General features: G+C 42.5%; 2 protein-coding genes across 5 annotated transcripts in view; both read left to right on the forward strand.

The window, feature by feature from the left end:
- STOX1 (storkhead box 1) overlaps positions 1–4,724 on the forward strand; it is a 31,499-nt gene extending 26,775 nt beyond the window's left edge. For 3 of the 4 annotated variants that reach the window (XM_045022595.1, XM_045022596.1, XM_045022597.1), the window contains exons 3-4: positions 308–2,681; positions 4,314–4,724. In XM_045022595.1, coding sequence (XP_044878530.1) covers positions 308–2,681; positions 4,314–4,473 — 2,534 coding nt within the window. In that variant the 3' untranslated portion in view covers positions 4,474–4,724. The remainder of the gene's footprint in view (positions 1–307; positions 2,682–4,313) is intronic. The other variant, XM_045022598.1, reaches the window with a different exon arrangement.
- A 9,241-nt stretch (positions 4,725–13,965) lies between these two features.
- LOC123375182 (nucleolar RNA helicase 2-like) overlaps positions 13,966–23,961 on the forward strand; it is a 41,322-nt gene continuing 31,326 nt past the window's right edge. The window contains exons 1-4 of the mRNA XM_045025907.1: positions 13,966–14,197; positions 19,692–19,961; positions 21,564–21,639; positions 22,747–22,925. Of these exons, the coding sequence (XP_044881842.1) occupies positions 14,078–14,197; positions 19,692–19,961; positions 21,564–21,639; positions 22,747–22,925 (645 nt within the window). The 5' untranslated portion in view covers positions 13,966–14,077. The remainder of the gene's footprint in view (positions 14,198–19,691; positions 19,962–21,563; positions 21,640–22,746; positions 22,926–23,961) is intronic.

Genomic DNA, 23,961 nt, shown 5'->3' on the forward strand with positions numbered 1-23,961 from the left:
TATTCTGGCTCTTAAAGCTGAACACGGTGATGTGTCTTTAACCATCCGGTTAAGAATGGCATCACGTGATAGAAACTGTAGGAGTTTTTATTAAGATTGATTTTTGTACTACTCAAATTCTTAGTACGTGAGTCGTCTTAGACTATTTTGTAAACGCTTCATACTTAATCAGTATACTTCTTGTATGTCTTAGTCACTTCCAAATTTGTTACATTTCAGTAAATTACTGTTCACGTCTAACTTTTCATGATTTTATGTATTAACTTATTTCTGATTGAAATATTTATATACCGTGTCTTTATTATAGGTATAGCAACTCCCTCACAAGAAATTCTATATAGTGTGCTTGGAACTCTAATTAGAGAGAGGAAGATATATCACACTGGAGAAGGCTACTTCATAGTGACCCCTCACACCTACTTTATCACAGATAATGTTATGAAAGACAATAAGAAGTTCCTCTTAGAGGATAATTGCCCTCTACTGCCGTCCACCTCTTACCTTGTAAGCATGGAGAGCTCTGCAGATCTAACAAAAGAAAATGTTCCTCTGGTGTCTCATTGCAGATTCTGTCATTGTTTCCCTGCTCAGGCTATATTCAGTGAACAAAGACATCAGCAATTAATTAACCATGAACCTAATGGAATTGGTCAGAAAGGCTCTGGTGAGTTGAAGCCCTCAGTTCAGAATCAGCCTCTCTCTAAATCAGTTGAGACTCAGTCATGTGACATAACCAAGTCCTTAACTTCAATGAAAGAAAAAGAAAAATGTAAAAAGTTTGGGCTTGGCTTTTTCTGGCGTAGCACATCTAAAAAAGAAAAACCTAAAAAAAAGTATTCTTCTTTTTCTGCCCAATTTCCTCCTGAAGAATGGCCAGTCAGGGATGAAGATAATTTAGATAACATTCCACGTGACATTGAACATGAAATCATCAAGCGTATTAACCCTGTGCTAACAGTAGATAATTTAGTTAAACACACAGTACTAATGAAGAAATTTGAGGAACAGAAAAAATATATTAGTAAAGGCACCTCAACCGAAATGTTGACAATTAACCAAAAGCATATTTCAAAAGGGTGTGTTCTTAAAAAGCAAAGTAAAAGGGCAAAGCATCACAGGAAAGTTCAATCCAACAAAGAAAAGCAAATAAGAAAAACCCAGAGAAAATCTCAAGTTAATGAGGTAATGTCAGAAAATGACAAACAGGAAAAACGTGCAGAGCTGCTATCACATGTTACAAATGAAGTCATAGCTCATGAACAGCTATATGAGGATGCAACAGTTGTTAAATCCCATTTTATATATAAAAAGCAAATTAAGAATCCTTTTCAAGGTCTACCATGTAGAGAGAAACTTTCTACAAAAGGGCACAAAGGTCAGAAAAACATTCAATTTAAGTCCAGGATTCAAAAGCAAGAATGGAATTTTCAAAGGTCAAGGTCTTTGGATTCCTCAAGAACCTTTGACCATGAAGCCATACAATCAAATGCTGAAAAACGCAGTGACAAAGCCAAGCAAAACAAATCATCCCACAATAACAATTCTTCCCTCCAACCTATCAAAGGCCATTTCAGTGAATGCTCTAATTATCCACAATGCAGTACTTTACGAATAGATGATAGATGTCATCATTCCAGAGAGAGTAGCCTTTCTGACTATGTCTATAGAGGGGCAAACAAAAAAGTTATTGGAGATGTTCCAAAAACTCATTTCTCTTACATTGAAGATATGTTTGAGTTTAAGGAAGAAATAAAGTATCCACTGAGTTCAAAAGATACCCATCAGTGTGACAAACCTGCCATAATATGTGAGCTACTAGATCAAACATCAAATCAGTTTCAGAATTTCAGTCTTTCTAATGATCCTGCTGATGCTAACCAGTTTAAACAGTCTGAAAATGGTGCAACTCAAAGACTAAGTACTGACAAAAAGAACGAACTAATGTTTAACAATACTACTAACTGGCCTGAGTCTGTTAACCCAGAAAAAAAAGGATTCACTGATGATCAGACTTTGTATCAAAAAGTAGATGATGATGATGATGCTTGCAGTTCATTATATCTTGAGGAGGATGATTACCCTAAATCGTATCAGCAACAACTCAGCCACACTATTTCAGAAACAGGAGAATGGAGTAAGGGAATACAACAGATAGGAACTGAACTGTCTCTCAGAAACTGGAGTCTTAGTATTCATCCAGCTGAGTGCACTACTAATGTAAATCAATTAGATTCTTGTGGGCATGAAGAAAATGAATGTCATAGTCATAGTGGGTCAATGGATAGCTCACAAGAGTGCCAGAAAATGCATCTTGCAGGAGAAAATTGTTTCCATGAGCGGCTATCTCAGTTTGCTTACACTCATCATGAAGAGGAAGTTGACCTTGCTGAACATGTTCAGGCTTCAGATATTGGTGTCAATATACTTGATTTCTGCAAAACAAACGAGGGTGACTCAGATGCTGAAACTTTGCCAAACACTCCCAATGAAATGAGAGAGAAATCGGCATGCTGGACACTGGGACTGCAGATCATGGAAATGAGAAAAAAAATTGGAAAAAAGCAAGAGCTTTTTAATAGTACACATACTACAATTTCAGGGCCAAATGTCCAAAAAGAATTAAATGTAGAAGGAACAGAAAACCAGAGCATTACAGGAGACAGCGGAATTGATTCTCCAAGGTAACACAAATGTCAATTATGTTCTTTTATAATAATTAATCATCATCATCATCAGATTTAGGAAGAATTGCTGGAATAGATACAATTGTATTGTCATGAAGAACTCCATTGCTAAAATGCACTACAGAAATACCTCCAACAAGATCGTGCTAAAGCGTCTCTGGTATAAAACTTTCATACACTTAACAAATATAATATGTAACAGTTATGTTTCTCTGAGGCAGAAAAATATCATTAATTCTGTGTTACAGATGCGGGAACCAAGACACAGAGAGGTTAAGCAATATGGTAGGAGACACTGTTGCTTAGTGGGTAAAGCATGGGCCTGGTAATCTGGAGGCTTGGGTTTTGACATTGACCTTGCTATGTGATGTTAGGTATGTCACTTAACTTCTGTGTGCCACAGTTACTCCATCTGAAAACTAGGGATAATAGTTACTTACTTAAAATAGGTGTTTTGAGGTCTAATTAAATGTGCAAAATATTATTCAGGCCATTCAGAGTTGCAAATAGATTTTACATGTTCTGGGCTCTCGGCTCTGTACTTGTTCTTTTATTGAGGCTGTGATGAACTGGGAATGTTCTTAATGTGTTCTTTGAATGTTGAGTGGGGAGTGTTGGCCTGGGAAGGTTGCAGGGGAGTTTTGCTGGGACTGTCTGCATTGGGAATGGGAGACTTTCCTTGAGGGAGGATACTTGAGCACCTAACATGAGAACCCAGGATGTGGGGGTTGGAGGCCAGGTGACACCTCTGCCCAGGAAACTGGACAAAGGCTGGGGGAGGAGCCGGCTGAGTGAGACGGCTGGAGGGAGTTTGTTTGGAGCTGGCTGGGAGAATGGAGGGGAGCCCAGATGGGGCTCTGGTCTCCCAATGTGGCTCTGGCCTCCCTGAGCCCCCAGATGGACCTAACTGAGGGGGTCCTGTTGTCTGTACCAGCAAGGCCTGTCTTGGACTATGTTCCTGTCCTCTAAATAAACCTTCTGTTTCACTGGCTGGCTGAGAGTCATGGTGAATAGCGGGAAACGGGGGGTGCAGGCCTTGACTCCCCCCATACTCCATAACAGAGGCATCTGTAAGCTTTAAGAGACTATCCTCAATTTTCATAATTTTTCGCAAATTCACCTAATCAGAAAACAAGCTTGAGTTTCACATGCTTGCCTGCAAAAACAAAAATAAAAAAAAATCAGGTGTCCAAATTTTCACAAAAATTTGAAATTTTTGGAAGTTTGAAATTGGCAGAAACTAATTAAGTGGCAAAACACTAGTTTAAATTTTTGAGAAAGAAATTCCACCCTGCTCTGTTAGTAACATAAAGGTGTCATATGACTCTTGACATGATAGCACTTGAATGTAGAGAAGCCTTCTCCCCCCCCCCCCTTCATATCCACTATCATTTTGAAAAGCTATTACACACTAAGGACCAAATCCTACAGTTCTTATTTATGCAAAATTCCTAATGAAACCAGCATGTGTTTTGCCTGAGTAGAGACTATAGCATTTGGCCCTGTGTTCTTTTGACACATTTGTGACTTATTTGCTGAGTATTGATCGTTTTAATTCTTAGATGTATCTGGGTTATCAGTGTACCCACTGTGTAGCACTAAAAACTAAATAAACCGTTTTATTTTTAGAACACAAAGTCTTACATCTAATAATTCAGCCATTTTGGATGGGTTGAAAAGAAGACGAAGTTTCCTGCAGAACTTTGAAGGCATAAATAACAGTGCAAGGAGTGGAAGGATGCTTACAGAAAATACATTGCTGCAGTTAACTCCAGTCATGAATGTTTAAGTTTCTTCTCTTGCAGAGCTTTGTGAATTCTTTCTTTTGTATAATGTAAATATCATTAGTGTAAATTTTTGAAACAATCAGATACATAAAGATGCATCTAAATCCATGTCTATACTTTAAACTTGTTTGAACTAGGGCTGTCAAGTGATTAAAAAAATTAATTGTGATTAATTGCACGATCGTGGTGTTAATAATAGAATACCATTTATTTAAATATTTTTTGATGTTTTCTACATTTTCAAATATATTGATTTCAGTTACAACACAGAATACAAAGTGTACAGTGCTCACTTTATATTTATTTTTATTACAAATATTTGCACTGTAAAAAACAAAAGAAATAATATTTTTCAATTCACCTCATACAAGTACTGTAGTGCAATCTTTCTTGTGAAAGTGTAACTTACAAATGTAGATTTTTGTTTGTTTCATAACTGCACTCCAAAACAGTGTAAAACTTTAGAGCCTATAAATCCACTCAGCCCTACTTCTTGTTCAGTCAATCACTAAGACAAACAAGTTTGTTTACATTTAAGGGAGATAATGCTGCCTGTTTCTTGTTTACAATGTCACCTGAAAGTGAGAACAGGCATTTGCAGTGCACTTTTGTAGCTGGCATTCCAAGGTATTTACATGCCAGATATGCTAAACATTCATATGCCCCTTCGTGCTTCAGCCACCATTCCAGAGGACATGCATCCATGCTGATGATCATTTTTACAGTGCAAATATTTGTAATAAAAATTATATAAAGTGAGCACTGCACACTTTGTATTGTGTGTTGTAATAGAAATCAATATATTTGAAAAAACATCCAAAAATATTTAATAAATTTCAATTGGTATTCTATTTAACGGTGTGATTAATCGTGATTAATTTTTTTGAGTTAATCATGAGTTAACTGCAATTAATCAACAGCCCTAGTTTGAACATTTCACTTTGGATTCTTGACTTTTAATAAACATTTTAGTAATAAGAGAGTTACTTTTGTTATAGCTATGTGACCACGTTTGTAATAAAAATATGTAAAGCAAAACTATGGACTAAGAGTGTACTTCATTCAGGTCAAATTACTAGCCTGACATGATTGTAGGTGGAGCTCCAATAGGAACCATACAACTACAATAAGTTGATACAAGTTGCACTTCCTAAAGGTACTTCCTGTGTGCACCACTGGGGCAACAGAACTCACTAGATACCAGCATACACAAAAGAAATAAGTAGGAAAAGAGACTTAATGTCCTGCCTCACCCTGAAAAAGCCACTTGAGACTGAAAACTTGCTATCACTAGATGAGAACAAACACTAATAATACTCTGCTGACTAAAGCCAGTGGACCTACTCGTATAAGACACACAGGAGTTAGCGTTTCTAAATACAAGTACAGTAACTCCTTGCTTAATGTTGTAGTTATGTTCCTGAAAAATGCAACTTTAAGTGAAACAATGTTAAACAAATCCAATTGTCCCATAAGATTTAATGTAAATGCAGGGGGTTAGGTTCCAAGGAAATTTTTAGGGGGCAGACAAAAGGCATTGTAGTAAGATGAGGCCCTGAAACATAACCTCTTGTGTCAGAGGCCCAGTCTGAGGCCTGAAGCCTGAACCAAAGTACTTTCAGGCACTGCTAAGCAAAAGCTGGGCTGTGAGCCAGAGACAGGCCCTGCTCACAAAAGTTGGCAAGAAGAGGGTTGCTAGAAGCAGGTGCATCCACACACAAGTGCTAATAAGAGGAACTTGTGCCAAGATAGCATCAGAACACTCCACAGAGATAACAAGGAACAGGCAGGTGCATATTAAAGACAGGGTCAAAAGGACAACACGATGGATAGATTTGTTTGAAACAACATGATCAAAGAGGGAGACAGCCCCCAATAAGTCAAGGGGCTGTACTTCAATACGTCAATAGGGATGAGTAATCTGTCCTGTAACTGTATAAAAGTAGGTCCTGGAGTGCACATCTTTGTCTGGCCTAGGGACTTTCCACTGCCTCCGCCACTGACTGAACTGGACCATTGCCAGGGGGCACAAATTCGTAGTGTGTCTTGTAGAGTCTACGGGAAACTATTACTGTGCTTCATTTGAGGACAAATCTGGATCGGGTTCCTTCATACCTTACTAGAGTCTGTGGTCTTTGGGGTTCTCTCAGGGTCTGCTGTGTCAGCTATCTGCACAGAGCTGGAGCAGCACACAGAGGGAACACGCATGCAGCCACTTGTTATCATAATTGAACAAGAGCAGAGCACCACACAGGTAGTTACTGACAACAGGCATTATACTGTATACTGTACAGTACTGTGCTGTACTGTGGTTGGGAAGTGCCCCTGGCTTACCCCACACAGGCACAGCCCGCTTCAGGCAAAGATGCTAGGAAGCACCTTTGCAGCAGCAGCGGTGGCAGCTCCCCCGGAGAACAGGCTCGGATTTTGCCGGGAATGCTCCAGGCCCGCCTCTTCCTGTCCCTGCTCCACTCCAGGCCCACCTCTTCCCACCCCCACTCCACCTCCTCTCCGGAGCAGCCACATCCCTTCCCCCCACCCCCAAAGTCCTAAGTGCTGCCAAACAGCTGTTTGGCGGTGCTTAGGACTTTCTGGGAGGAAGGGGGAGGAGCAGAGATGCAGGGCTTCCCTGCTCCTCCCTCTCCCTCCAAGCACTTCACGCTTAGGACTTTTTGGGAGGGAGAGGCAGGAGCGGGGAAGCCCTGCAACTCCACTCCTCCCTCTCCCTCCCAGAAAGTCCTAAGCGTCACCAAACAGCTGTTTGGCGGTGGGGGAAGCCCTGGGAGGGAGGGGAAGGAGGCAGAGAAGCGGAACTTGTGCAATGCTCCCTTGTAAAGTCACTGCTCTTCCATCGAATCTTACAAGCAGGCAGCCAAACGACATAAGGGAGCATGTTCCCTAATTGAGCAGGGACGTAACACTGAAACAACGTTAAGTGGGACAACGTTAAATGAGGAGTTACTGTAAAGACAATCTTTTACTGATCTAGGATGCACGGGAGAATATAGACTATATTAGTGCTACTAACTAAAAAGTTTCACTTAGGCCACACCTTACTGAATGTTAAATGAGACTCTCCAAAAGAGGATCTTTTCCTCTCTAAGTGCAGAATGCTGGTGACTTAATCTCCTAATTCTAAGGTGGATAAAAATCAATTACTTTTTAAAAAATTGGATTTTTAAATTTAAATTAAATAGGTTTATTTTACATAAATCTGTATTTAAAATTAAATTTGAAACTGACAACATATATTAAGGCCTAAACTTACTACAATTTATTAATATAGTCTACATTATATAAAAAAAAAATTCAAGCAGTACATATTTGCTGCCAAAGTTTTAAAGGAAGTCAGACCACTGATCTGATGGAAGTCACAGGCTAAGCACCTGGAACCATAGTCTGTTGAAGTACTAAACCAGCTTTTGATAGCAGTAGCCTCTTCTGCAGGTTTATTCAGCTAGGTCAGTTCAATTACTAGTTTTATTCAAAGTTGAGAAATGGATTCAGAGTTGTAAAAGCAAGAAAGTTTGTTTGTTCTTCCACTGTGTATAAAAGTGAGGTGAGAGGATGAGAGAGACTAGTTATTAAAAACTTGGATATGGTGACAAGAAACAATCAGTTCAGTACACTAACTACAGATAGTACTTCCTTTGTTTAATAAATCAGTTTTAATGCAAAACATTTTAATACACCTCCCTACCCCACCCCACTGTTGTGTCCAACACATTTAACTAATAAAAATACCATTTTAAAATGTTTTTTTTAACTTTTTAATTGAATTCCAATTTTCATCCAAATGGAGCCTGACACAAATCAGAAGTAAAATTTAATCTACTAAATAAGAAATACATCATTTACCATTTTACGTTTTATATTATGTCAGAAAAATTAAGAATCTGAATAAGTGTATGTTAAGATATATAATTTGTTTAAGTAAATCCCCCTCATTAGCAAATGCACCAAACTTGATGAAAAAGCTATATTTAGTTGCAAATCAACATGTTTTTGCAAGGCTGAAATTGTTTTCTTATTCCCAGATCTTTATTCTCGGCACCAGGTTTTTATTCGTGGTTCCCTGATCCTTATTCAAAGGCCAAAATTATTTTAAAATACATCAATGTAAGATTAATTGTTTAGAAATTTCATCAAATTAATTATTAAAATTTAAATTATTAATTAGTAAATAATCAAGGAGCTGGGTTTTGGCTAGCTATACATGACAAAATGTGCTTCACGTCCCCCGGAATGACGTCCCCATGACTGTGGGACTATTCTGAAGGAGCTGGGACATGCCACTCACCACCCCAAAGTTTCATTCCTACACAGTGTGCGGTCATGTGTCACAATCCCATCCCACTTCCATTTTGTGAATAGTGATTGAATAAGGAGCTGGGTTGTGTCAGACTGTACATGACAAAATGTGTCTCAAGTCACCTCAAGTGATATGTCCCTATAACAGTTACACTCTTTTAAAGGAGCTGGGAGATGCCACTCCCTGACCTGAAGCTTCGTACTTGAACAGCATATTGCCACGTTACATCCCTACCCCTCTGGTGCTGGGATATGCTACTCTTCAACCTGAAGCTTTATTCTTGAGTTATGTACTGCCACGTGTCATACCCCTATCCCACTTCCATAGTGTAAATGTTGCTTGAACAAGGAACTTGGTTTTATCTGGCTGTTTGTGACAAAATGCATCTGCCAGCATTCAACTATTCTGAAGGAGCTGTGACATGCAATTTTGGAAGTGCTAACCGATATTGTATCTTTTCTTCTATATTGTCTATTTCAGTTGGTAAACATGCAAAAGGTATGTAAAAATCAACACAGCAATATTCAATATTTGTAAATCCATCTGTAATGTTTTCACAAATTGTATGGACAGCTAGAAATTAGGAAGCCTGTAAGAATGCTTGTTTGTTCTTAGACAACTTTAGAACAGAAAAATGGCTTTTTCAAATTTTAATTGTGTTATTGTCCCTGGTTAATGGCCATTTTATTGCTTGTAGCATAATGCCACTCCATAATAGTACAGTAATATTGGGACATACTCGAATAGGACTTCACACAGTTCAGTACTGTTAATATACGTTTGGAGGAGAATTTACATTCTCTAGATCATCTTTTTCCAGATGTGTGTGGTGGAATCAGTTTAATAAAAGATGATTTCTGCAAATTGCTCTTTGTTTATTCTCAGTCACCATTTTCTGGTCAAATCCAAGAATATCTTCAGTGATGGATATCTGTTGTTTCCATACAGGTTGTCTTACCTCTCTTATTAAGTCCTTGCACTGTCTGGTTAAATGTGCTGTACTGAAAAATCTTGCTGAGTCTGTTAATTATTTTACTACATTCATGCATTGTTTTCCCATTTTGCAACTGTGTACAAGCATACAAGAAAAACTTCTTGACATCAGTGGAAACTTACTTTAGCTACCTGTCCACAAGTATTTAAATGAGAGGTCTGTACTAGCTCCTATTATAAACTGTTTAGGTAGGGATGAAACTGGAAAAAACTACACGTACTAGTGGCTGGGTTTTTAATCACTTGGGACACAATGCTGTTTCTAGAAGCTATGTAGGGGACCTTTATACTACTGTATAATTTTTTTCTGTCCCATGCGAGTATGCTGAAACTTGACCATACAAAGCAAGCCCACCCTTGTTGGAGAGGCATAGGCCTGCTCTTTGCTTTCTGGTCCTACTCACTTAACATGGAGGTTGGCTGGGATATAAAGGGTTGAGATGCCTGTTACATGGCACTGATCCCTATCCCCTGAGTAGGGCTACCACCTCTAAGGTACAAAGAAATAGGACAACACAGATGAGCCTGAGCTTCAGAGTCTCAATGCGTGGATGAGACGATGGTGTAGAGAGGAGAGGTTTACGTTCATTAGGAACTGGGGAAACTTTTGGGATGGGGGGAGCCTATACAGGAGAGATGGGCTCCACCTAAACCAAAATGGAACCAGACTGCTGGCACTAAACATTAAAAAGGTTGTAGAGCAGTTTTTAAACTAGGAGATGGGGGAAAGCCAACTGCTGCAGAGGAGCGTGTGGATCGGACACAGACTTCTCTTAGGGGAGAGTCTGATGATAGAGAATCTCCAGGTTATAGTCAGGAGCAGAGGACGGAAGAGGATGATGTAAGGGCCAGATCAGATGATAAACAGTCACATAAAAAAGAATCTGGCACATCAGAAAAGGGCAGACAAATAAACAGGGACAAGTTTTTAAAGTGCTTGTACACAAATGCTAGAAGTCTAAATAATAAGATGGGTGAACTAGAGTGCCTTGTGATAAAGGAGGATATTGATATAATAGGCATCACAGAAACCTGGTGGACTGAGAGCAATCAATGGGACACAATCATTCTGGGGTACAAAATATAGCGGAAGGACAGAACAGTCCGTGCAGGGGGAGGAGTGGCACTATATGTGAAAGAAAATGTAGATTCAAATGAAGTAAAAATCTTAAGCGAATCCACATGTTCCAAAGAATCTCTATGGATAGAAATGTCATGCTCTAATAAAAATATAATATTAGGGATCTATTATCGACCACCTGACCAGGACAGTAATAGTGATGATGAAATGCTAAGGGAAATTAGAGAGGCTATCAAAATTAAGAACCCAATAATAGTGGGGGATTTCAATTATCCCCATATTGACTGGGAACATTTCACTTCAGGATGAAATGCAGAGATAAAATTTCTCGATACTTTAAATGACTGCTTCGTGGAGCAGCTGGTACGGGAACCCACAAGGAGAGAGGCAACTCTAGATTTAATCCTGAGTGGAGCACAGGAGCTGGTCCAAGAGGTAACTATAACAGGACCAATTGGAAATAGTGATCATAATACAATAGCATTCAACATCCCTGTGGTGAGAAGAACATCTTAAGATCCCAACACAGTGGCATTTAATTTCAAAAGGGGGAACTATACAAAAATGAGGTTAGTTAAACAAAAGTTAAAAGGTACAGTGACTAAAGTGAAATCCCTGCAAGCTGCATGGGCGCTTTTTAAAGACACCATAATAGAGGCCCAACTTCAATGTATACCCCAAATTAAGAAACATAGTAAAAGAACTAAAAAAGAGCCACCGTGGCTTAACAAGCATGTAAAAGAAGCAGTGAGAGATAAAAAGACTTCCTTTAAAAAGTGGAAGTCAAATCCTAGTGAGGCAAATAGAAAGGAGCATAAACACTGCCAGCTTAAGTGCAAAAGTGTAATAAGAAAAGCCAAAGAGGAGTTTGAAGAATGGCTAGCCAAAAACTCCAAAGGTAATAACAAAATGTTTTTTAAGTACATCAGAAGCAGGAAGCTTGCTAAACCACCAGTGGGGCCCCTTGATGATCGAAATACAAAAGGAGTGCTTAAAGATGATAAAGTCATTGCGGAGAAACTAAATGGATTCTTTGCTTCAGTCTTCACGGCTGAGGATATTAGGAAGATTCCCAAACCTGAGCTGGCTTTTGTAGGTGACAAATCTGAGGAACTGTCACAGATTGAACTGTCACTAGAGGAGGTTTTGGAATTAATCGATAAACTCAACATTAACAAGTCACCGGGACCCGATGGCATTCACCCAAGAGTTCTGAAAGAACTCAGATGTGAAGTTGCGGAACTATTAACTAAGATTTGTAACCTGTCCTTTAAATCAGCTTCGGTACCCAATGACTGGAAGTTAGCTAATGTAATGCCAATATTTAAAAAGGGCTCTAGAGGTGATCCCGGCAATTACAGACCGGTAAGTCTAACGTCGGTAGCGGGCAAATTAGTTGAAACAATAGTTAAGAATAAAATTGTCAGACACATAGAAAAACATAAACTGTTGAGTAATAGTCAATGGTTTCTGTAAAGGGAAATCGTGTCTTACTAATCTATTAGAGTTCTTTGAAGGGGTCAACAAACATGTGGACAAGGGGGATCCGGTGGACATAGTGTACTTAGATTTCCAGAAAGCCTTTGACAAGGTCCCTCACCAAAGGCTCTTATGTAAATTAAGCTGTCATGGGATAAAAGGGAAGGTCCTTTCATGGATTGAGAACTGGTTAAAAGACAGGGAACAAAGGGTAGGAATTAATGGTAAATTCTCAGAATGGAGAGGGGTAACTAGTGGTGTTCCCCAAGGGTCAGTCCTCGGACCAATCCTATTCAATTTATTCATAAATGATCTGGAGAAAGGGGTAAACAGTGAGGTGGCTAAGTTTGCAGATGATACTAAACTACTCAAGATAGTTAAGACCAAAGCAGATTGTGAAGAACTTCAAAAAGATCTCACAAAACTAAGTGATTGGGCAACAAAATGGCAAATGAAATTTAATGTGGATAAATGTAAAGTAATGCACATTGGAAAAAATAACCCCAACTATACATACAATATGATGGGGGCTAATTTAGCTACAACAAGTCAGGAAAAAGATCTTGGAGTCATCGTGGATAGTTCTCTGAAGATGTCCACGCAGTGTTCAGAGGCGGTCAAAAAAGCAAACAGGATGTTAGGAATCATTAAAAAGGGGATAGAGAATAAGACTGAGAATATATTATTGCCCTTATATAAATCCATGGTGTGCCCACATCTCGAATACTGTGTACAGATGTGGTGGTCTCACCTCAAAAAAGATATACTGGTACTAGAAAAGGGCAACTAAAATGATTAGGGGTTTGGAGAGGAGTGCTGGTCAGTTGTGGGGATGTGGGCAGGGGTGGTTTTGTGCAGAGTGCTGTGCATTTGTGGGGGAAGTCTGGGAGAACACTGGGCATACTAGGTCTGGGGGGGCTCTGGCCACAGGGAGTTGTTGGGTGGGGTTGTGACATGGTATGGGCTTGCCCTGGAGGGGAGGGGGCATGCTGGCAGCACAGGGCCAGGCAGACCACTGTGCATCTGGCAACAGCCAGTTTGTAAACGGTGCCCTTGCACTGGGCTGGGTAGCGCAGGGCCACCCCTGCCATGCCATGTCCCGCCTTATTGACTCTGGCTGGCCCCAGTCTGGGGACTGACCTCCCTGCGCCATGCTCCACTGCCTCCATGGGGGCCCACAAAAGGTTAATCTGGCCCTGCCCAGCACCTCTGGCCCGGGGTGCACGGCGGGCAAGCAGCACCGCTGGGCAGGAGAAGTGGCTCGGGCAGGGGCTCAGCGCTTGCTGCGCGGGACAAGTGGGCCAGGCCTGATCGCTGCGTAGGATGCGGGTAGCGCCCAGAGACGAAGGAAGCGCGCGAGGGAGCCGCACTCCCTCCGCTCCGGGAAAGTAACGGCGCCAGCGCTGCCCACTGCCTTTGGAACCTTACGGTCGCTGTAGCCCCGGTGCATGTTGGGCCCTGTAGTCTCACTGAGTCCAGGTGCAGGCCGGGCCTCGCGGTCCCCATGGCGCTGCGTTCTGCTCTATGTGACGCTGCCGGTTGCCGGCGAGGGTAGTGGGCGTGGCGCGAGCCGCGGGAGGGCCGGCCCTCGTGCAGGCCGGTGATGAGCGGTTAAGCCGGCCCCTGCGCCGCGCCTCAGTGGTTGCCGGCCGGCGAGGGGGTTCCGGGGCGGAGTTCGTTCTTCTCACGCCCGTCCCGACTCCTTGCGGTAAATTCGCTCCCGGCGCCCGCGCTGAGGGAAATGCCCGAAGCCACCCGGCTCGAAGCCAGCAGCGGGGACGAGGCCGAGAGCCCCATGGAGAGCGGGACCGCCCCGGAGAGCAGCAGGAGGAGGCGGCGGCGGCGGCGGCGGCGGCACAAGGTACCGGCGCCCTTTGCGCTGTCAGGCTGCGTGCGGCAGGGTCCCGGCTGCCTCTGGCGAGAACCAGCCTCCCCGGGGCTGCCAGCCTGCCGTCGGGCCGGACTCGTGGGGTGCAGCGTGGCCAGGTTGTGTGGGAGCGGGGCGGCCAGTGCTGTCCCTGCACGGGATCCCCGGCCTCGCGCTCGCCCAGCGGGGTGGCGGCGCCTCTTGCCCGGGGGATCCCTGGGGCGTCGGTTGGGCGTTGGGCAGCGTTCCCTCCCCAGCCCGCTTGTTTCTGTTACCCGATGGTCGTGCCTGCCGGGCCCCTCCGGCGCTGGTCCCTGGCTGCCGCTCACTGGAGAGGCGCTGCCTTTCCCATGCTCACTCTTTTCTCCTTGTCTTTCTTGCCCTTTCCCCTGTAACTTGCCCTTAGCAGTGCTGGTATGTAACCCGGTTAGCTGTCCCGAGTGCTTTTAGCTTTTGGTGTTATACCCAGGCAGTGTTTTTGTGTGCTGGTGGCATTGTTGTGCAGGAATCAGGACGTGCATTGCACAGCGATCCCACTAGGACAGTAGAGCCGGATTTGGGATAAAAATCACTTTTTGTCTGTTCATTTCATACTCTCAGCTCAAAAACCTGTGCTGTGATATGAATCCTGTAGTCTGTTTTATGACAGACTCTCTTAGGGTATGTCTACACTGCGAAATTACTCCAGTTTTACAGAAGTTGATTTTTGGGAACAGATTATATAAAGTCGAGTGCATGCGTCCACGCTCAGCACATTAATTCGGCGGTGTGCGTCCATAGTACCGTGGCAAGCGTCAACATTCTGAGCGTTGCACTGTGGGTAGCTATCCCACAGTTCCCGCAGTCCCCGCTGCCCATTAGAATTCTGGGTTGAGCTCCCAATGTCTGATGGGGCCAAAAATTTGTCATGAGTGGTTATGGGTAAATGTCATCAGTCAACCCTCCCTCCGTGAAAGCAACGGCAGACAATCATTTCGCGCCCTTTTCCCTGGATTGCCTGAGCGGATGCCATAGCACGGCAAGCATGCAGCCCGTTCAGCTCACCGCAGCAGTTATTAGCATTGTAAACACCTCACACATTATTGTGCAATTTATGCAGAACCAGAAGCTGAAAAACCAGGCGAGGAGGTGACAGCAGCGCGGTAACGAGAGTGATAAGGACATGAACACAGACTTCTCTCAAAGTGCGGGCCCCAGCAATGTGGACATCATAGTGTTAATGGGGCAGGTTCATGCCATTGAACGCCGATTCTGGGCCCAGGAAACAAGCACAGACTGGTGGGATCGCATAGTGTTGCAGGTCTGGGATGATTCCCAGTGGCTACGAAACTTTCGCATGCATAAGGGCACTTTCATGGAACTTTGTGACTTGCTTTCCCCTGCCCTGAACCGCAAGAATACCATGATGAGAGCAGCCCTCGCAGTTGAGAAGCGAGTAGCGATAGTCCTATGGAAGCTTGCAATGCCAGACAGCTACCGGTCAGTCAGGAATCAATGTGGCATGGGTAAATCTACTATGGGGGCTGCTGTGATGCAAGTAGCCAACGCAAACACTGAGCTGCTGCTATCAAAGGTAGTGATTCTGGGAAACGTGCAGGTCATAGTAGATGGCTTTGCTGCAATGGGATTCCCTAACTGTGGTAGGGCGATAGACGGAACCCATATCTCTATCTTGGGATTGGACCACTGTGTATAAAAGTGAGCTGAGAGGATGAGAGAGACTAGTTATTAAAAACTTGGATATGGTGACAAGCCAGTACATAAACCACAAGAGGTACTTTTCAATGGTGCTGCAAGCACTGGTGGATCACAAGTGCTTCACCAACATCGATGTGGGATGGCAGGGAAAGGTTCATGACGCTTGCGTCTTCAGGAACTCTGGTCTGTTTAAACGGCTGCAGGAAGGGATTTACTTCCCAGACCAGAAAATAACTGTTGGGGATGTTGAAATGCCTATAGTTATCCTTAGGGACCCAGCCTACCCCTTAATGCCCTGGCTTATGAAGCCGTACACAGGCACCATGGACAGTAGTAAGGGGCTGTTCAACTATAGGCTGAGCAAGTGCAGAATGGTGGTAGAATGTGCATTTGGACATTTGAAGGGTCGCTGGCTCAGTTTACTGTCTCTTGCTCAGACCTCAGCGAAACCAATATTCCCATTGTTATTGCTGCTTGCTGCGTGCTCCACAGTCTGTGTGAGAGTAAGGGGGAAACATTTATGGTGGAGTGGGAGGTTGAGGCAAATCGCCTGGCCGCTGATTACGCACAGCCAGACACCAGAGTGATTAGAAGAGCACATCAGGAAGTGCTGCGCATCAGAGAAGCTTTGAAAACCAGTTTCATGACTGGCCAGGGTACCATGTGACAGTTCTATTTGTTTCTCCTTGATGAAAACCCACCCCCTTGGTTGACTCTAATTCCCTGTAAGCCAACCGCCCTCCCCCACTTTGATCACAGCTTGGAAATAAAGTCACTATCATTTAAAAACCATGTATTCTTTATTAATTGATTATAAAAATAGGGAGATAACTCACAAGGTATCCCGGGTGGGGTGTGGGAGGAGGGAAGGAAAAGGTCACTTCAAAACTTGTTGAATGACAGCCTTCTATCTACTGGGGTGGAGTGATTGGGTGCCCAGAACCTCCTCCCGCCCTCTCCTCCCCCCAGCGTTCTTGGGCATCTAGGTGAGGAGGCGGCTATGGAACTTGGGGAGGAGGGAGGGCAGTTAAACGGGCTGCAGCAGCAGTCTCTCCAGCTGACGTTCCTGAACCTCCACCAGATGCCAGATCATGTCCGTTTGTTCCCACAGTAGCCCCAGCGTTGCATCCTGCCTCCTCTGATCTTCCTGACACCACCTCTCCTCATGTTCACTGGCCGCTTTCCTGTCCTGTGCTGTTGTGTCCCTCCACACTTTCTGCTGAGCTCTTTCAGTATGGGACGCCTGCATGAGCTCAGAGAACATTTCATTGTGTGTGTGGTTTTTTTCGCTGCCTTATCTGAGATAGCCTTTGGGACAGAGGAGGGTGGCTTGAAACATCTGCAGCTGCGGGAGGAAAAAAAAGGGAGAGAAGTATTTTAAAAAGATGCCCATTGTTCTGTAAAATGTATACTCTTTCACGGTGAACAACACTATTCACATTACATAGCACATGTGATTTCGGTACAAGGTCATTTTTTGCATCTTATATTGAGTGCCTGCGGCTTTGGTGTTAGAGATCAAACACTCCGGGCAACAGAATTCAGCTTGCAGGCAGCTATGGTAAGCCATAGTCTTTCAGCTTCTGCGACCTTCATAACAGCAGTGCCCTCCTTTCCCATACCAAGCAAAGCCCATTGAGTTGTCCATTTAGGGCTGTGGTTTTCGTGTTAACGTGCAGCAGCAGAAACCAAACTACTCCCTCCTCCTTTTTCTCTGGGATGACCGCTTTAACCCTCCCCCCACTGCACCGCGTGACTGGCATCAGGCAAGATCCCTGCTAGCCAAACGTGAACAGCTCAGCGCCAATGCCTCCCCCCCCCCCACACACACACCCCGCTTGGCTAACTGTGGGGAGGATTTCTTTTCAGCCACAGGCAAACAGCCACCTATGAATGTCCCCTTAATTAAATTCCCGTATTTCAACCAGGTTACCATGAACAATATCTCTCCTGAGGATAACACAGCGAGATAAAAAACGGATGTTGCTTGAATGCCAGCAAACACTGGGACCATACGCTGCTAGGCTTTGTCATGCAAAGATACCAGATTACTTGCTACTACCACGGCGTGGTAAAGTGTCCTACCATGGAGGACGGAATAAGACTGCTCTCCCCAGAAACCTTCTGCAAAGGCTTTTAGAGTACCTCCAGGAGAGCTTCATGGAGATGTCCCTGGAGGATGTCTGCTCCATCCCCAGACACGTTAACAGACTTTTCCAGTAGCTGTACTGGCCACAAGTGCATCCCAAGTCCTCAGGGCAAATTAATCATTAAAAAACACTTGCTTTTAAACCATGTTTTTTATATTTACAAAGGTACATTCACCAGAGGTCCCTTCTATGGCTTCATGGTCCAGGATACCGCCTTGGGAGGGTATTTCAGTCAGGGTGAGAAAAAGATCCTGGCTGTCGGGGAGAACGGTGTGCTGTGTGCTCTCCTCAACCTCATAGTCGTCGTCCTCCTCATCTTCCCCATCCGCAAAATCCTCAGGCATGGCGACTGAGAATACCCCATCATCGGAGTCCACAGACAAGAGTGGGGTAGTGGTGGCAGCCCCCTCAGACTTATATGAGTCTATAATTGCCTGCAGCTCAGCGTAGAAGCGGCATGTCTGCGGCTCTGTCCCGGAGCATCCATTTGATTCTTTGGTTTTTTGGTACGCTTGTCTTGGCTCCTTAAGTTTCATGCAGCACTGTGTTGAGTCCCTGTTGTGGCCTCTGTCCATCATGGCCTTGGAGATTTTTTCAAATGTTTTGGCATTCTGTGTTTTGGAACAGAGTTCTGATAGCATGGATTCGTCTCCCCATACAGCAATCAGATCCAGGACCTCCCGTATGGTCCATGCTGGAGCTCTTTTTCGATTCTGGGACTGCATGGTCACCTGTGCTGATCAGCTGTCCATGCTGGGCAAACAGGAAATGAAATTCAAAAGTTTGCGGGGCTTTTCATGTCTACCTGGCCAGTGCATCCGAGTTCAGATTGTGACCGCTCTGGACAGCAACGGTGCACTGTGGAATAACTCCTGGAGGCCAATTCTGTCGAATTGCATCCACACTAACCCTAATTTGAACCGGCAATGTTGATTTCAGCACTACTCCCCTTGTCGGGGAGGAGTCCAGAAATAGATTTTAAGAGCCCTTTATGTCGACAAAAATGGCTTCGTTGTGTGGACAGGTGAAGGTTTAATTCAATTTAATGCTGCTAAATTCGACCTAAACTCGTCGTGTAGACCAGGCCTTAAGGTTTCTTACTTCTCATATTTTGGTACTGTTTACTGCTAGAAACAGTATACCAAACTCAAATCAAGTGTGATATGGTAACCCTATGGTTCTGCTTCACACCATAGTATATGCTCACCTTTTTAAAAGGGATGAAGTATTTTATAGTATCTGTTACAAATAATCTAAAAAAGAGGGTTAAAATTTTAGGATTAAACCATGATATTGACCTCTCTGAAATTCCTTAATGGGTTGCAAACTACTTTGTAAAAAAAGCACGTGTATTATAGTTTGAGTTCCAAATGAATGGACAGTATAAATTCTTTGCAAGTAAAATCAGAAAAATGCATGATGGGATTTTCCCCCATAACGTGAATGAGTCTGTTTTCATACATGCCCTTATGCAAATGATGCCTCTGATTTTAACTAATATGAAAACAAGTATTTACAGATGGATAGAGAGCAACCAGTTCCTTTCATTCTTGGAACAATTACATGTTTTTACAATTTTACATTGTATGAAAATCTGCAGTTTTATTTTAATTGTGGTTTCTTTGTTTATTACTTAATAGAAAGATAAAAAAGAGAGTGAGTCTAAACACCATGATAAATCCAAGAAGAGGAAATCCCGAACAGAGGAAAATGGGCTGTCGGAAGATGACCTTGAACCTCCCAAACTCAAAAAGATGAAGGAGAGAGAGAGTGTGAATGGAGATACTGGGGAAAGAAGCCCAGAACACAAGAAGAAATCCTTCTCCCTAAGTAATGGAGTCACCCCCACAAAAACACAATGTAATTTCAGTGAAGCATCAAGTGGAGAGTGTGACAGCAAACAAGAGCAGGTGCAACTAGATGCTGGGTTTTGCTACAGTTGGGTTCCTCTGTTATACCATGATTGAGTTTGGAAGAAATTCTCTCTAATAGATTTATTTTTCAACATTGTTTTTGTGTAACCAATGTAAGGGATATTTAGCTTTTACTTAAATTACAACATGGGCAGCTGCAAAACTTGAAAAGTCTGAATGCTCAAGTTTTGTATTGCATTATCATACCTCACAGGAAATCTATTGGTTTAAAATTACATAGTAATAACACGTTAAATATGCTGCGTGGAATATAGCAGGACTTAATTTAATGTTAATGACCCACTAACACGGCTTCGTGACTGAGGCAGTTCAATGCTGTGGGTAATAACTGCAGCCAGGTAGTGCTTTTAGGTTTTGTATTAGTCATTCGATATGGATGCAGTTTCCAAGAGTCTATTTGAATTGGGCTATCCTGAATATAATTATTTTTTACAGTAAAGTAAACTCGAGTTGATTCTAGCTGAAAATTACTGCATATATGTATATGCTCTGCTCTAAATGTTTGTGCTTGACTTAGTCCTCCAAAATCCCATGAGAAGAACTAGACTGATTTTAAAAATGAAAAATCTTTACTGCAGATTAGTCCCAAATATACCCAATCATAACAAGAGTTTGTGCTTCTAAATGTACTGTGCTTATTGCTGAAAACCTCCTTTTAGAAGCATGGAGAGAAGCAGTAACTCCCATGTTCTTTTCTGTTAGTTTTTTTCCGTGCTTGAGCCCCGTTTGATGTGAAATAGCAATAAGGTTAGTGCTCATTAGTCCTCCTTGTGGAGAGAGACTGAACCATCACAGAAAAATAGGCTTGTAAAGTTTTACTTGGTGCCCCTCACAAGAAGTCCGCCATCCTAGCTTTCTTTCCTCAGAATTCTGTGTTGGAGCCACTATATCATCAAAACTGTATTAAAACTGCATCATAATCTGTGGAAGGCATTGATATTAGTGAAATGTGGTTCACGCGCTTAAGGTTTGAAACTATTTCCATAGCAGTGCACCAGTGGTAGGCTAATCCAGGGAGTAAGAAATGGCTTGGAATCAAGCCCGACTTTTGCTTATTGCAGTACAAATCACTATCACTGGGCCACCAGTAACTCTTTTAAAAATAAACATTCTTGAATTAAACTGAACGAGTATTGGAAGCCCTAGTTATGTGTAACTTGTATCCATTGAATTTGTAGTGGCTACAACACAGAATTCTGAGGAAAGAAAGCTAGAATGGGGGACTTGAGGGATCTGTGGAGGTCATCAAGTAAAACATAACAAGCCTACTTTTCTGACTCTGTTCAGTCTCTCTCCACAAGAGGACTAATGAGCACTAACCTTGCTATTTCCTATGCATTAGATACAAAAAATGTGACTTCCTAATGTACGTTTTAAATCCGTTGCATGGAGGTCACACAAGGCAGTGGTGTTCAGTAGTTAGAACAAGAGATTGGATTTCAGGACCTTGCGTTGTGGTCCTGATCCTGCTACTGGAAAAACTGACCTTGGGATAAGTCATTTAACCCTTTCTGCCTTAATTTTCTTACCTCTGAAATGCTCAGTACTTATGTGCAAAGTATTATTTTTACCTAACAGGATCTGACTGTAGAGCAGAAGGAAGGTGCTTTCTCCAATTTTTATATTTCCAAAAGGACTATTGAGCTTCTTCGAGGTAACTTTCTTGGCATAATAATTTAATAGTAAAACTGACAGAACAGAAGCATCTTTAATTTTGTTCGTGTTGATTGTGAGGAAAAAGTAGTAATAAGATGTGTCCCCTACCCTTGTGTATGCATGTGGGAATGTTTTGCTAACTCGGCAGATGGGAATGTGAGAAGCTGAGGTGTTTAGGCTTCAAGGACGGGCTAATTAGGCTGTGAGCTGTGTAGTGAGAAGCTGGCCTTGGCTAGTTCTCATCTGCTAGCTGGCAGTAAACAGGATAATAAATCAGAAAGTTGTACAGGATGACAATTATCCAATGAAGCTACGGCTGTGCTTGTGTGTACCTTATTAACCAATTAGCAATTGCTTGATTGCCTGCCATAATTGTATTTAAGAAGTATGCTGGAGAGAAATAAACGGCTTTGCTACCAATCACATTGATTGTTGGGCTCTGTCCATGCCCGCCTGAGAGGCACTGAGATGTAACATATGCAAACGCTGTTGTCACACTTCTGGTGGTACCCAAATGGCATGGTATCCACATATGTCGTCCTAGTCAGCCCAGCCTTTATGCTAGAACTTTAACTAACATAAACCCAATATCAAAATACTGTGGCTTAAAATTACTTTATTCCATTTACAGAATAAGAATTAGTTCCACTGAAATTGAGCTTAAAAGTCCTACAAGAAATACTAATGAACAAAACTTATAACACAATATTTGTATGTAATATTGTAACAGGATCAAGTAATTCACAAAAGACTTTTAAATCAAACAGTACTCAAGAGATTGAAGAAATGGGTGGAGAGTACTGCATACATAGGGCAGCATAATTTTTCTTTTGAAGGAAAGTTGCTGGGTAGGAACAGAGTAATCAATATTTCTGGCAATGCAATGTTAGCAAATTGAGTGAAGTGAGTCCAAGAGCCTTATTAAACTGGATTCCGAGACTAAGTAAACTAGAGAAGGTGATATAATCCTGCTTTTTCTGGGGATAGTGACTAGTCTGCTTGTGATGTTCTGCCATGTTCAAGTTTACACACATCAAGCACCAAATATAATGTACTTATCAGCTCATTGGACCTTTTAACAAAGCCTTATTTGACTGTCTCACAGCTCGAGGTGTAACATACCTGTTTCCTGTGCAAGTAAAGACCTTCAAGCACATATATGATGGCAAAGATGTTGTAGCTCAAGCTCGAACTGGAACTGGAAAAACATTCTCTTTTGCCATTCCCTTGATTGAAAAGTTTCAGGGAGAAATGCAGGAGAGGAAAAGAGGCCGCACACCAAAGGTAACTAAATTACCCGATAGCGAACAAATTCTGATGTCACATTTACTGTATTTTTGTCATGCTGGTTCAGGTTTAAGGATTCTTAAAGTATGTGCCCATGTAGATTTTGCTGTAGGTGTGTATGTGCCTTCGGTTCTTCAAGTGATTGCACATGGATGTTCTACTCTTGGTGTATGTTTTTACCTCAAGCACTGTTGTCAGAATGTTTCCCTTAGTAGTACCCATCAGTGCAGCACGAGCACTCTCCGCTGCCATGTGCCACTATGTGCGGGTATAAAGGGCGAAGCTGCCCCTGATTCCCCTGAGTTCCTTCTTACTGCCCTTGACAGTTGTCGCAATTTGTCTTGCTTCAGCAAGTTCTTTCAGCATCTAGTTGTATATAGATTCCCAGTCTTAGTTAGTAATAATATTTTGTTTATTAAAATTAGTTTCTCGGGTCCCCAATTTCGGGGTTCCGTTTGTCGGTATTGAGGAATGCCTTAGTGACTGGGCTTCAAGCCCTATATTTCATCTAAACTGATGCCCGTGCGCTGCCCACATTCTAGTTTAAGGTGTCTGGGTGAGTCTCACATTAGTGATTGGTGTGAGGTTTGTAATGACTTCAAGCTGAGGACCAAGAAAGTTAGAGAGGTCAGGCTAAAGTTTCTTTTGAGGGAGATCTTCAGAGGGTGTTCAGCACTTGGGCTTCTCTGAGAAGTGCACGTCTGATATTGGCAGAGACCTGGCACCGCTCATCCTCTCTGTTGCGCAGGAAGAATCATAGGAGTTCCAAGGAGAGGAAGACAAGCTTTCCCATTCTTTCTACTCCCAGTTGGTGTCTTAATTTTGAATGAAACTAGCTGAATGAACTGAAATGAAGAAAATATTCTCTTTGATATTCTCTGCAGAAGTGAATACTGCTGTCAAAAGCTGGTTTAGCACTTTAACAAATTGCAATTCCAGGTACTTAGGCAGTGACTTCCACCAGTTCAGTGGTTTGACTTTCTTTAGAAATTCAGCAGCAAATATGTACTGCTTGAATATTTTTAAGTTTAAA

This window comes from Mauremys mutica, chromosome 7 (assembly GCF_020497125.1).
Source record: "Mauremys mutica isolate MM-2020 ecotype Southern chromosome 7, ASM2049712v1, whole genome shotgun sequence".
NCBI classification, from domain to species: Eukaryota; Metazoa; Chordata; order Testudines; family Geoemydidae; genus Mauremys; species Mauremys mutica.